This window comes from Podarcis tiliguerta (assembly GCF_965153285.1).
Source record: "Podarcis tiliguerta genome assembly, chromosome: 1".
NCBI classification, from domain to species: Eukaryota; Metazoa; Chordata; class Lepidosauria; order Squamata; family Lacertidae; genus Podarcis; species Podarcis tiliguerta.
The window spans coordinates 92,845,860-92,860,970 of record NC_139534.1 but is presented as its reverse complement, the minus strand read 5'-3'; the positions used below and the strand labels follow the sequence as shown (position 1 = coordinate 92,860,970).

At 41.5% G+C, this 15,111-nt stretch overlaps 2 protein-coding genes across 9 annotated transcripts in view; one reads left to right on the top strand and one right to left on the bottom strand.

Moving 5' to 3' along the window:
• EXD1 (exonuclease 3'-5' domain containing 1) overlaps positions 1-12,521 on the bottom strand; it is a 23,735-nt gene extending 11,214 nt beyond the window's left edge. Inside the window, exons 1-5 of one of the 8 annotated variants that reach the window (XM_083450437.1) lie at positions 11,396-11,532; positions 9,949-10,035; positions 8,269-8,449; positions 2,842-2,910; positions 196-253 (exon numbers count right to left, since the gene is read on the bottom strand). In XM_083450437.1, coding sequence (XP_083306563.1) covers positions 196-253; positions 2,842-2,910; positions 8,269-8,401 — 260 coding nt within the window. In that variant the 5' untranslated portion in view covers positions 8,402-8,449; positions 9,949-10,035; positions 11,396-11,532. Of the gene's footprint in view, positions 1-195; positions 254-2,841; positions 2,911-8,268; positions 8,450-9,573; positions 9,637-9,948; positions 10,036-10,528; positions 10,549-11,134; positions 11,533-12,054 lie in introns of those variants that run through there. The other 7 variants (XM_083450439.1, XM_083450440.1, XM_083450436.1 and 4 more) reach the window with 7 other exon arrangements.
• CHP1 (calcineurin like EF-hand protein 1) overlaps positions 11,777-15,111 on the top strand; it is a 20,215-nt gene continuing 16,880 nt past the window's right edge. Inside the window, exon 1 of the mRNA XM_083451276.1 lies at positions 11,777-11,932. Coding sequence (XP_083307402.1) covers positions 11,866-11,932 — 67 coding nt within the window. The 5' untranslated portion in view covers positions 11,777-11,865. The remainder of the gene's footprint in view (positions 11,933-15,111) is intronic.

Genomic DNA, 15,111 nt, shown 5'->3' with positions numbered 1-15,111 from the left:
ACAGAGGCAACGTGCAAAGTTCACTGGCTATCCTGTAATGGGTTATGGGACAATAGATTACAGCCATCTTGCAAGTAGTAGGCTTCTGGACTGCTTTAGTTTGCTGAATCAGTATACATATAAGATTTTCCACCTAACTTATCCTAATATCCAAGTTCACCAGTGATCTTTGATGATAAAACTCTTCATACGTACCTGATAGGAGTTGTCTTTCCTTCTGCAGTGTGTTGTTCCGAGTCATCAATTAATTCCACTGAAAAATGAATATACAGCTCCAATTACAGATTTTGCCTTCAATGAGGAACTACACAATACCTAGAAAGTTGAAGATAGGCCAAAAACGCTACTGGCAAATGAAGAATGCAATCATGACTCCCAAGAAGAAAGGAAGCTACCAGGATCAGAAAAGAGGCACTCATTCTACAGGACAATAAGCATGGCATGACTCTTAAGAGGGTTAAATTAAATGCAAACATGTCATGGAAATAGGAAATAGGATAGAAGTTACACTGGCCTATTCTATAGAATCTCTCCAAAAAACACTTTGGCTCTATTGACAAAAGCAGCTAGTATTACAGTACTATTATGCTCTCCACAACAGGCTGCCTATTCAGGATCTGAAAACAAGGTCCTTGAGAAGGTAGAATGGGAAGTGCACAAGGATTTGAGACTGAAACAGGGAAGGGGCCAGGGGGAGAGAATGGAAACAGGGCTCACTGAATTGAGAAAGGCTGCAGAATATGCAGCCCCTAAGACTCTGCTGGGCGGCCCATTCATTTGATACAACCCTACGTACGTTTTCCTCCCATACCCCAAATTTGGTTTGAATCTTACCAATGAAGGGCAAGTTTGAAAATGTTACGAAGGATTTCTATTATGTCCCTAAATGACAATTGCAACTTCCATGCATACATTTTAGATTTTGGCAGAGTTAGCAAAAGTTAGAATTAATGAAGGTTTGACTAAACTGTGCCAAACATGGAAATTCCTAGACTTGGCCTATGCTAAGAGGGCCAGACCGACCTGGTAAGGCAGGCTGAGTGCAGCCATTAATAAATAGAGCAGAATCATTCCCATGACAAAAGGCGAGACATTCAGCAGCAGACAAGGGCGGGAAAGGTGGCAAGGGTAACGGGTGTGTGATGCCTCCACAGGAATAAAAGTGTCCTTTTAAAACACAGGCTTTGAGGTAAGACTTAAAAGGGGTACATTTCAGAGAGAGCAGGGCAAAAGCTTCTGAAAATGTCTGTTCTACAGGCTTACAATATGACCTTCAAATGCTCTTATGTCAACCCTTCCTCCATATAGTTCTCAGAGCTTTTACTAAATGCTTTTATTGAACTTTGCCTGTAATCTATCAATAACTGTGTAGGCTAAGTTATTATTATTATTATAACCATATTGCAAACAGAAGACTTACTGTATAATCCAGTTTACCCAAAAGTAAATCCCATTCTGTTCAAGGGGGCTTACTCCAAGGGGAGAGGTTTGTAGCCTAAGATTGAGACGTTTGGAAGAGGCAAGCTCTGAGCAAGCTACAGTGGTGCCTCGCAAGACAAAAAGAATCCGTTCCGCGAGTCTTTTCGTCTTGCGGTTTTTTCATCTTGCGAAGCAAGCCCATTAGCGGATTAGCGCTATTAGCAGTTTAAGGGCTATTAACGCCTATTAAAGGCTTAAGGGATTGGTGGTTTTGCTGCTAAAATGCTTTTAGCAGCTTAGCGCTTCAGAAAAAGGGGTTTTGGAGCGAAAAAAACCCTCAAAAATTTTCGTCAATTTTCGTCTTGCGAAGCAAGCCCATAGGGAAATTCGTCTTGCGAAGCGCCTCTGCAAACGGAAAACCCTTTCGTCTTGCGGGTTTTCCGTCTTGCGAGGCATTCATCTTGCGGGGCACCACTGTATTTCCTAATTTACAACTTAATACCTTAGCAGCCACCAATTCCTTGCTACAGAGGAGAGTCTGCTGGAACCAACAAGGAAGTCTTTTCACTTGCTTTCCCCACCCTTCCTGCAGGGGGCATTGTTTTTGCTGCTGTTTGGATGCTTTGTATTTTATTGTTAGGCATTGTTTCAGTGTTTATTAACGTGATATGTTTGTTTGCCCTATTAATAGTACTGTGGCTTTTTGTTTAAACTGTGTTGTGTTTTGTAAGTGTTAATACATTATCTTGAAATGTTGTTATATTTTATTCTGTATGTTATGAGCTGCTGTTCTACCATAGCAAAGAGACATACAAATATACTGAAGCTGATGATTCTAATTATAGTGATCACAAACATGAAATATCCATTATTTAATGCTTAAATCATTCCACTATCTACTGTACTGCCATCAAAGCTTCAGATCATACGTGAGCATGTATTGGCTTGAAGGATATGCAAAGACAACATTAATGGGTACTTGAACTTGCAGCTTTTCATAGAAAATGCATTTTTGTAAAATGTTGGAAATAACTTGTGTAATGTGTTGAAATGTGACCAACAGATCTTTATTACAGCTTTTCCATAGCATTTTATGAATCCTGTGGTATTACTCACTGTAATAAAATTGCACATATATTTGTCAGTTTCACTGAACTGGATGTAGGCACATGGGGATAGTCAGGGGGGGGGGCAGATCAAGTAAAACAATAGAAATACTTAACCAACTGACCAATCACATTGATTTTGCCCTCCCCACAAAAGTCATGTTCCTCCCCCCCAACAAAAATCCTGGCTATGCTCATGCATATGCATCCTTGAGCAGGGAGCCTCATTTGAAAAGGGGTGGGACAAAAAGAACTGTCAGATGGCATTAAACCCAATCAAGAATTTCTGAGTATAACTAAATATATATATTCTCACCGTTAACAATTTCATGGCCAAAGAACATCTTTATTCCTGGTACAGATCTGCCACTTTCCAAGTTCTTAACTGAAGTAAACAAAATACAGTAAGGTAAGTGTCGTGGCCTTTAACCAAAGCAAAAAGGATTTAGAAAAGTTTTTAATATTTGATGTTTTATTCTGTTTTTAATCTGTTGGGAGCCACCCAGAGTGGCTGGGGAAACCCAGTCGGATGGGCGAAGTAGAAATAATAAATAATGATTTTAATTATTATTAAGAATCATGAGATATAAAACATCACTGGCGAACATAGCAGAGTGGAATTCTGTGAAAATCATCCAACCATCAAGCTTTCTTGTAACCTTTGAACAGTTTGCTCACTGTATAGTTTGCTTCTTCATAATTAGGTGGGCACCATACTTTTAGTATAGCTAATGTACAGTACATTGAGGATTCTTTAAATTGTGTGCATCAATCCTATTTTCTTAAGGTGCTTTGTAGCACTATACTGAGCTAATCTGTTTTATGATATTTCTTTACTGTCCTGTTTAAAACGGTGAAGTTTAAAAGCCAAGCACTGTATGTATATTTATATTATTTTCAGCCTGCCCTTCATTCCAAAGGATCTCAGAGAAGAGTATGAATTAAAATGTATTCCACATAAATAATAATAAAATAAAGACACATTCAAAATAATAAGAGGAACTAAACCAAGGGAGTAGAACCTTGGGTCTCCAGGTTCCCTCACTATGAGAAGTGAAGTTACAGGGAACCAGGCAGGAATTGCCTCCCGTCAGATGTCAAGGAAATAAACAACTATCTGACTTTTAGAAGACATCTGAAGGCAGCCCTGTATAGGGAAGTTTTTAAATGTTTCGTGTTTTGTTGTGTTTTTAAATCTTAGTTGGGAGCCACCCAGAATGGCTGGGGCAACCCAGTCAGATGGGCAGCATATAAATAATAAAATTATTATCATCAATCAAATCAGTGTGGCCTAACACCCTATGTAGGTGTTTGCAGCTTCAGATTGCAACCTGCACACCAAATGAGCCAGAGTAGTCATACTTATTCCAATAGACAAGAATGTGATTAAGTGATTCTTCCAGAGCAACCTACATTTTTGTCAGGACAAGGCCTTCGCTGGAAGCTGTTCTTAGACTGTTTTCACTATCTAAGGTTTGTGGGTAACCACCAGAAAACAGCCTTTTCTGTGGTGCCTCCTAAATTATGGAACTCCCTCCTAAATAATGTTTGCCAAGCATCTTATTACCTATCTTTTAGGCACCTGGCAAGGCCTATCCTATTTTAATGGCATTTAGTTTAGTTATGGTTTCGGTTCTTTCTGTCCTGTTCAACTTAATCTTCTTGGCTAATCTATATTTTTGTTTTATTTGCTTTTTATTTTTATTTCTTTTTCCTTTTTACTACAGTTAGCTACTTTGTAAGTTCAGGAACGAGGCAGGACAGAAATCTAGACAATAAAAAGTTGTTTGTTCCTTGAAAAAGTGAATATGAGGGATCCAGACTGCTATGTGAAGAATCAAATTCTTAGAATATTTATCCTTTTTAGCATAATAAAATGCTAGAAACCACTTAGGTTTTCTTACAATCAGGTGGTATATAGATTTTGTTAAACAAACAAATGAATAAATTCATGCCAAAAAACATAATGTTCTGCTGTAACTGGTACAGAAAATGCAGCAGATGTCTGCACATGTAACGGTGAGAGATGATTTTACCCTATCAGTTGCTTAAGGTATTACTTTGGAATTCATCAAAGGATGCCAACTATTGAGAAATTTATACAGCACAGCTGAGATTAGCCTTTTTTGACTATATAAAATACGGATATATTTAATGCCTTATATGCCAACACTGTTGAAATTCTCTTGCATGTGATAAAAGTTGAACAAACACCTGCATTTCATCCAAGTAAATAAATCTTAAAAGCATTTGCATTCCAGTGTTCTTCCAAGGAATTTAGTAGGACAAATTTAAAAAGCTTAACTTGCAGACAGCTGCTAAGGAATTTTCAGTACAGTAAATGAAATCTTGTTATTATATTGCATATTTAGCATTAAGTAAACAACTCTGGAAATCTAGTCAATCTCCTTGAGATGCCGCATAATAGATCCATGTGCCGTGCTAGCAGATTTTGAGAAAAGTGGATAGCTACTGCCAAAAGCATTTCGGTGATAATGGGGCCCCTATCGTTTCAGTGATAAAATGATAGGGCCCCTATCATTTCAGTGATAAAGGACCCCTAGACGGTTAAGTCCAGTCAAAGGCGACTATGGGGTGCAGCGCTTATCTCACTTTCAGGCCGAGGGAACCGGCCTTTGTACACAGACAGCTTTCCAGGTCATGTGGCCAGCATGACTAAACCGCTTCTGGTGCAATGAAACACCGTGATGGAAACTAGAGCACATGGAAACACCATTTACCTTCCCACCGCAGCGGTATCTATTTATCTATTTGCACTGGTGTGCTTTCAAACTGCTAGGTTGGTTAGGAGCTGGGACAGAGCAACAGCAACTCACTCTGTCACGGGGATTCGAACCACCAACCTTCTGATTGGCAAGCCCAAGACGCTCAGTGGTTTAGACCACAGCACCACCCGCATCCAGCGAAGACAACGAAATTATTTGTGGCTATGGAATGTTGCTAATATCTTTATGCGCCCCCTTGCCCAGACTGTCTGGAGTTTGGGGCTGGGTTGTCATAAATATGCTGATGACACCCAGCTTTATCTGTTGATGGACGGCTGCCCTGACTTGGCCCCAGACACACTAACCAGACGCTTGGAAGCTGTGGCTGCGTGGGAGCCGGTTGAAGTTAAATCCTTCAAAGACAGAGGTCCTCTGGCTGGGTTGGGACGACATGGGGTTGGGGGGTCAACTCCCATCTCTTGCGGGGGCTCAATTAGTGCCAGCTCCTTCTGTCAAGAACTTGGGTGTAACCTTCGATGCCTCCCTTTCCATGGAGGCACAGGTTGCAGCCACAGCAAAGGTGGCATTTTTCCAGTTCCGCCGTATCAAGCAGTTGGTCCCTTACCTTTCTCGCCCTGATCTGGCCACTGTGATCCATGCAATGGTCACCTCCAGGCTTGATTATTGTAACTCGCTCTACGTGGGGATGCCCTTGAAGCTGACCCAGAAACTTCAGCGGGTGCAGAATGCCACGGCGAGGCTCCTTACGGGGTCCTTGCCATGGGATCACATTCATGCAGTGCTTTACCAGCTGCACTGGCTCCCGGTGGAGTACTGGGTCAGGTTTAAGGTGCTGGTTTTGACCTTTAAAGCCCTATGCGGCCTAGGACCCTCGTACCTATGGGACTGCCTCTCCTGGTATGCCCTGCAGAGTACCCTAAGGTCCACAAATAACAACACTTTGGAGGTCCCAAGCTGCAAGGTAGTTAGTACTGGCCCCAACTTGGTGGAACGCTCTGTCACAAGAGACTAGGGCCCTGTGGGATTTGACATCTTTCTGGAGGGCCTGCAAGACAGAGCTGTTCCGCCTGGCCTTTGGTTTGAACTCAGTCTGACCCTTATATTTCCCTCCTCTTATGGTTTTGATTTATGGGCTACTATTAAAATGAGGCTATTTTAAATTGTATTTTAACCTGTATTTTAATAAACTGGTTTGTTTGTTTGTCCCCCCCCCCCCTATTATGTTTTATTGTAATTTTATTGGGGATTGCAGCCCTGAGCCCGGCTCTGGCCCGGGTATAAATAAAATTATTATTATTATTATTAATCTCCTGCTAAAAACATTATTTGCTGATTGGTGCAGTTAAGAGTACTAGAAAGGCACCATTATTATACTCAGGCTGTAAAATCAGGAATGCTTTTCACTGAGAAGTTTCCAATGTCTTGTATAACTGATCTCTGTGTTAGCCTGTTGCAGAAAAAAAATACAGCTTTCTATCATTTCCAGATGGGTGTTGATTTAGGAAGCTAAATCCCCTAAACCATGGTGCTTGGATACCAGCAACTAAGAATCCAACTTACCTCCTGCTCATCCAGGATCAAATATTTGCAGTAATAGGAAATGACAGCAAATACCACTGAAGGCAGAAGAGAGGAATGCTGTTCTGCTACTCTGTCTGCCAGGAACACACCTCAAGCACTGAGTAATCCAATACCTTCCTTGCTTCTAGAGATTCTGGGAATTTGGGCTATTTATGAAATTAAGCTGTGATCCCATGTACCCTTATTTGGTCATATGTCAAATTACCTCAGTGGGGCTTAGGTAAAGGTAAAGGTACCCCTGCCCGTACGGGCCAGTCGTGTCCGACTCTAGGGTTGTGCGCCCATCTCACTTAAGAGGCCGGGGGCCAGCGCTGTCTGGAGACACTTCCGGGTCACGTGGCCAGCGTGACGAAGCTGCTCTGGCGAGCCTCAGTGGGGCTTACCTTTGAGTAAATTTTAAAAGGATTATGCTGCATTTTACATGCTCATATAGGGTAACTGTGGGACGTGGCGCTGTGATCTAAACCACTGAGCATCTTGGGCTTGCCGATTGGAAGGTTGGAGGTTTGAATCGGCTCATGTCCCAGCTTCTGCCAACCTAGCAGTTTGAAAGCACGCTAGTGCAAGTAAATAAATAGGTACTTCTGCGACGGAAGGTAAATGGCATTTATGTGCACTCTGCCACTCATCAGTGTTCCATTGTGCCAGAAGCGATTTAGTCATGCTGGCCACATGACCAGTCAGGAAAGCTGACTGTGGACAAACGCTGGCTCCACCAGCCTGAAGCGAGATGAGCGCCGCAATGCCATAGTTGCCTTTGACTGGACTTAACCATCCAGGGTCCTTTACCTTTTTATAGGGAACTACTATCAGTGGAATACTACCAATATACTTGTTCTTTTATTTGGATTTTCCCATATGCACGTAACATCATACATCCAAATACCTTAAATAACCATCACCTAGATAACCTAAGGAAGAACAGCAAGAGCTGTATGGGCTAGTATTTCATGCAGTCCTGGAACACAGGAGCAATTCTATTTAGCACCCCTTGTAACCCTTTTGCTTTTAACATTTCAAATTGTGTAGGTAAGCATTCCAAGGATATTCAATGCAGAAATTTATTTTGACTATTACACCCAAATACTAACATCGACAGATGGCTGTATTGAAAAGGGATGACCAGCTGGTGGCCTGCGGGCCAGATCTAAAATTTGGAAACGTTGGGGTGAAGAGTGGAGAGATGCCCATAGCCTGACTGATGCTAAAGATTTTTGTAAATTTTGAGTATAATAACTCATTGTGTGATAGCTATTCAGAGGCTTTATAATGAATTATTTGAAAATCATTAGAGAGACCAACATAAACTTCTAATCCATAGACCATTGCTTCTAGAAAATTCAAGGATCTCCCCTAATAATAGTTGAAAAAACAGTTTCCAATGGAAATTATTTAGTTCAAAACAAATGCAGAACCTCTGTTCAGAAAGATGCTTCGGCTGGAATCCACATGTTGAAGCACCCCTTGGAATGTGCCACATTTCAGTGTGATTTTCACAGTTTTCCTCAGGATGTCATGAAGGAAGTGGTAATTGCTGCTAGGATCCATTATGTTTTTTATCCTTCAAGGAATCTGGTGCTCAGTCTAAATAAGAAACTAAACAGAAAAGCTTTCTGTTAAGTTATCATTAGTACTATTATAAAAATTATTCTACAGTTAACAGGGACACTAACGATAAACTGCGTAAGGTAAACAAGAACTGCAGCAAGAAAAGTATTTCAATTACCGTACATTTCCGTGTATAAAACTAGTTTTTTTTTTTACTAAAAAATAATGTTAAAAATGGGGAGTAGTCTTATACACGGGGGCAATCTCCCCCCATTTTCTTAATTTTGAGTCCCCAAAAACAGGGGGCGTCTTATACATGGGGGTGTGTTATACAGAAAAATACGGTAATAGGCTTTCCACGGAATAGGGTATCATAAAAATCCAGGCCGAGAAATTTCCTACAAAGTGACATTGCAGAGCACAGTAAAAAATTAAATGTAAAAAGGCTTGTCAAACAAGTGGCTAATGTTGCAGGAAAAGTTAAACAATTCAAGACTACTCCAGTGTGATCAGAAAGAAAACATGAAGGCTGCAATCCTAAACCCACTTACCTAGAAGTAACCCCCACTGACGTTAATTTGACCTACTTAAAAGTAGACATGGTTAGTTCTGTTAGTCATAAAATCCAGCTGTTTTGGATATTTGCAATTTGTAGTAATAACAGTTCAACATGCAATTCTACATACTGGAAAGTGCAATCAGCTAGCACCTTTAGTGGGCTGTGGAAACAATTTGAGCAAACTAAAATTGAGCAAATTTGTATCTTTAATACACCTTCTCTAAAAGTGGATTAAGGTGATTTCCTGTAAATGCTGTTATTTAATACACTTCACCATGGCCCTAGCCAACTCTATGTGTTATCCCTTGATATTGGAGAGTAAAATATGATAAGCTTTATCCTCCATACAGCTTGAAGCCACCACTAAATATAATTTTAAAGGGAGAAACTATCTGAAACCTTTTGCCCAGGGGTCAGCCAAACAAAACTACAGCATATTTTTAAAATGGAAAGAGGTGTTTATGCACAGCTGCAGCGTTTTAATGTGTGGGAACTAGCAAGTCTGCCCATTTAAAAGAATCAAATGCTTATCACATCACTTTTCATTATCCAGAGATCAGTTCCCACCACTATCACTGAAGTTTTGTGCATATGTAATTAAAGTTTTGCTTACTTTTTGCAGTTTAAGGCAAAAACAAAGAGCAGCATTATCAGTCACTCGAGCCCCCAGGTAGGCCTGCAAGGAATTTGTGACTTTGAAGAATGTATTTGAAAAGTTTGTTATTCCATTAAAACCTGTTTTGTAAGTAATGACACACCCTATTTCAGAATACAGAGACACTGTTTTCTATTTTGGGGTCTGGCAAATCTCTGAGGAAGAATAATCTTGTAAGATTGCCACTTTGATACCAGCAATTGGTCTATTACGTATAGAATTTGAAGGAAGAATTCAAAGGCAGGAAGATAAAAGCAAACTGAGGAAATTACTGACACGCTGCTTACATATAAAATGCACACATACATAGTTTTTACAACTCCTTAAACTTACATTTTGCTGAACTTGAAATATGCTTTAGGCACTCATTTAATCTCATAGCACCAAGGGATAAAATGACATCCATATTCGATTTTAATTCTAAAAATAAATTTAAGACAAACTAGTGCCACAAGGATTATAAACCAGCTCTTGAGTGTCACAGTTTTTGAAACTTTATCACAATAAGGTATGAAAAGGAAGTGGGAGGAAGACACATTAGCTTGTCCAAAATCTAGAAAACTGCAGATATAAAGAAATTAAGGTGGAAGAGTGTGCCATACTGATCTAGGTTTTTCTGACAAATTCAAGTCTATAATTTTTTCTACTAAAATGTGCTTTTAGCCCACTCTTCCAGGGCAAGCTACAATAAAACAGCATGAAAGATAAAATAATCCAATAATAAATACCAAGGCATTGAGATGTATGTGAGATTCTTGGCCGTATTCAGCACAACCTCAGAACAATCCCAACCAGATTTACTCAAAAATGAGGCCTGTTAAGTTCAATAAGAATTGCTTTCTACATATTGATAAGATTGCAATCTTATACGTCTATTCAAAAGTAAACCATATAGAGTTAAATAGGAACTTACTCCCAAACAAGTGGGGATAGGACCACAGCCTTGGTAGCCAAATGCAAGTGATCAGGCCGGCAGAGAAACCACACCCAACACAGAAACCAAGAAAACTGCGAGATTATAGGAACCTGCTGCTCCGCATTCACCACACAAATATAGCAGGCTTTTTGCAAGATAACCAGAATTCTCCCTTTTCCCCTCTGCAGGCTTCCAGCAAGCTTTTAAATACCATACTCTTGAAGCCGAGGAGCTTTTTGTAGTCTTATTTACAAAAAGGTGCCTTAGAAGTGAGCCATGATGGTGTTAACAGGTTGCTTCCTCTGCCTTTGATCTTATTAAAAGTAGCTGCACCTCATAAAGAAACTGATGTGAAAGGATTGCCCCTTCAGTCAGGAGATTAACAATTTTGACAATGGGCATTGTTGACTATCAACACCAAGATTAGAATAGCCACTATTTATTACGTTTTGTCTGAGAACTCTTGTGCATTTCCCTGAAATAAAACACTGTCAGCAGAGGAAAAAGAGCTTAAGTTCTATATTGTTGGGAACCGCCCTGAGATCTATTGGGTATAGGGCGGTATACAAATGTAATGAATAATAAAATAAAATAAAAATATACACTACAGCTAAGGGGCAGCTTCCTCTCGCCTAGGAAAGCTGAGGCCATTTTGAAAACCAGCAACGTAAAATTATTTCACAGCTCCTCCACTCACGAGGACTTCCTGGACTTCACATAGAAATGAATGCATGACTAGCTTAAAGACCGCGAAGCCTGCGCAACCACTAGGAGGGCGTAAGCGCCAGACTACAATTCCCACAGTCCTTTGCGCCTCGCCAGACTGGAAAGTAAACAATAATTGAGGGGGGGACGACCCGCTACCTTTCAACACTTTCGAGGCTAACCAGCATAGAATGGTGTAATATTTTTTAAATGCCTATGCCAAGTTCATCAAATACAAGGTAGATATAATCGCCGTTGTGGACTGGAGTTGGTATTTTTCCCCCAGAGAACGATTAGAAACCGCCCACGGTGACGTCAGAATTATACCGATCAGGGCAACCGAGAAGGTCGGAGGGTCGTTCTGCGCAGGCGTAACGCGCGGTAGGCGGGGCTACCGTGGCCCCCCTCGAACTGCCGGGGGCGGGACGGGGGCGGAGCTCGCGGCGGCGATAAGAAGAGGGGCGGCGCTCTCGCCCTCTGTGTCCCTCGCAATCTCGGTCGCTGGCGCAGCGTCTGCGCGGCTGATTGGCTGGCCGACTCGCCGCACGGAGGACCGCCGGCCTTAGGCCAAGAGCAGTCCCTCTGGTGCTTCGTCGAGGCGGTTGTCCGGCCGTGAGGCAGCAGCCGCGATGGGCTCCCGGGCTTCCACGCTGCTTCGGGACGAGGAGATTGAGGAGATCAAGAAGGAGACAGGCTGTGAGTACCGAGAGAAGCAGCTGGAGACCGGGGGCGCTGGGCTGGCCTTGCTTTCTGCGGCCGAAAACCATTCACGGTCTCGTAACGCGAGGCGGGCGGGCGAGCCACCTGCGGGTTTTCACCTTCCAGGGCCGAAAGTGTCCGGGCTGAGGGAAGAGGCGTCGCTACTTGTCAACCGCCATTCCTCGCCGATATACCTGGGAGCCTTTTCGGCGGCATTGGGTGACCCTTGACTGAGGCGCCTGTGGCTTGGCCTGAGGCGGGGTCGCCCGCAGCCTGGGAGCTGTGTGGGAAAGGAAAGGAACTTCGGCAGGTGCCGCTTATCCTGTCACAGGACTCGGGAGTGAGAAGTGGCACCTGCCGACTTTCCTCCTCCTGCGCACCTCTTAAAAGCACAGGAGCCCCACATTCTGTTGCCTCTGGTCACCACCTTTTGCCGCGTGACGAGAAAGGTCATGTTCCCAAAGGCGTGTCTCCTTCCTCTTCAAGTTGCCCGGTTGCCAAATTCTTCGCTCTTCTGGTACAAGGTATGCTGCGTGAGGCGCAGCCTATAGTTACCGACCTGATAAACTTGGCACCTACCGGTAGGCGTCGATACTATTCCGACCGAATACACACCTTGTGTGTGTGGTAGCCTTCTGTAAGAAAAGAGAGGGGTTTTTTTTACGTCTGACTACTGTGAGTTGCCCTCTCCTTGATGAATCGGCAACATCTGAACTTTCGAAATGGTTGCAACATTAGTTTGCTATGTGCTGTTTTAAAGTCAAGTGCTCAACCTGACAGTGGGTCGGATGAGCATTTTTATCCTACTTTATCCTGCCTTAGTGATTTTTAAAATCATTATTCTGCTTAATTTGCCCCATATAATTATGGTGAGTGTAAAGCCCTTGTAGGAGCTCTTTCCATGTGAGTTGTAGCAGAGTAGAGAAGGGAAAATAACTCTATACAGGCCCTCTTAATTACAAGTGCTACGCTTGTTTCTGAGGTAAGCATTCAGGACAAGTGCTAGCTTAAATCAAGCCTCTTTGTGTTGTGAATGCTCCAACCTGTATCAGAAGTGTTGCTTGCTGCATTCTAGATTTTCTTTCAAAGTGTTGAAGGTGCCCCTCCTGCAATTCTATGAATCTAAGTGTCATGCACATTGGTGGCACATTATGTATAGATTGATAATGCATTTCCTCTTGACATGCACTGGAGCATTCAAAGGACTAGTTAACATTTTTTATTTCATTTATAAATTCCTTTCCATGAGACACCCTGAAGCAATTGTGTAAGCAGTTCTGATAGTCTTTAGCACAACTTTATTTAGGGCACTTTTGATGTAAAACATTATAGCCTTTATCTTATTACAAAGATGAACACCCACATGATATTGTTGGAATTCTCATTTTAGAGCTTGTTTTCTGAGGCTCAGATAGCAACTTGCCTAAGGCCTCTTGATGGCTCCATGGCTTAGTAACGTACATCTCCCATAGCCCAACAGAACGTTATATAGTGGGCAAAAATACAACAGAAAACAAATGTGCTATTAGGTTATAGCTACAGACTAGTTACAGATGACTATTATTTTTCCTACCCCAGTTCTGTATTAGCAAATCCCGTCTACTGTTTTGACTAGTAGCAAATGACAATATATCCATCTACAGATATTTGATTCCTAGTATGTAGCATGTAGTTAGTTCGCTTGAAAAAATAGGAAACGTGAAAGTACAAAAGTTCAGTCAGGACATTCCATTTTCTAAATTGCCAACATGCAGTTCCTGGTAGTGCCAGGTGATCTGTGGATTACTGCCTTATTGCATGATTGAGCTCACCTTTTTCAATTGTTTAATTGCAATGAAAGAAGCTAATAATATATTATTTTCAATAATTACTTTGTGTATGTAAGCAACTACTGTATTTACCATAGGGATATAGCATGTCTATACTGATAGGCTTACTGAGAGTAACACAGTAAGGAGGAATTCTAGAGGAAACTAAGCAAAAGCTACAGTCACTAATTATTGCTCCTTGTGATACATGCTATATTACATAGTTTAATGCTCTAGTAGCTACTGATTTTTTTCATTACTGGTTCAATGGTACAAACTTGGCACTAAGAAAAACAAATTCAATTAGATTTTGTCGTCATAGTGCTATCAGTTTAGTATAGGGGTCGGCAACCTTTTTCAGCCGTGAGCCAGTCCACCGTCCCTCAGACCATGTGGTGGGCCGGACTATATTTTTTTTGGGGGGGGGGGAAACAAATTCCTATGCCCCACAAATAACCCAGAGATGCATTTTAAATAAAAGCACACATTCTACTCACATAAAAACACGCTGATTCCTGGACCGTCCGCAGGCCGGATTGAGAAGGCGATTGGGCCGCATCCGGCCCACGGACCTTAGGTTGCCTACCCCTAGGTTAATACTACTATTCTGAGTAGTGCTTTATTCTCGGAAAGCTAAATTTTATGTTATGCAATTATTTGACCCTTAATAAATAGAATTATTAGCGGGAGCATAAGGTGTATAGAAGCAGCCCAATGGTTTATATTCAGTAGTGGTTTGGGGCTAGCAAAAAGCATCCCTGCTTTTTACATTTTCTTGTTGGATGTCTGTATGTGGCTTATGGTAAAATAAACTAGCACAACTTTCTCAGATCAGCATATTTTTGAGAAAGATGTTAGCAGCAGCAACAATATTGTATGGACATCACATATACATTTACTTATATATTAGTATGAAATGCGAAGGCTTTTAAAAATGAGCCAAAATAGTAAATTTACTGGCAAGAAGCAGAAATAGTACCTGAAGAATACTGTTTATTCAGTAAAGGTCTGGATCACTAAACATTTAAGAAAAGGTCAGAAGACTGGAATTGAGACATCAACTGAAAAATCTGAATCAAAATTGGAAATTATGTAGTACCTTTTTAGTCAACTATAGAGGAATGAGCCATCATAGAAAATGATCTTGGCAGCCTGTCAGAGCAGCAATTTCTAGAAAAGTGTGCATTCCAGATACTATTGCTGTGAAACAGTGTCTAAGGATAGCTTATGTCTATCATATGCTTATGTACCTAGTTTTAATGAAAGAGCAGTTATGTGAGGTGCTGATTGGGAGTCATTCATCCTTAACACCTGCAGTTCGTAATGCCAGCTACAATGTCTTGCTATGGGACATTTCTCATGTACTTG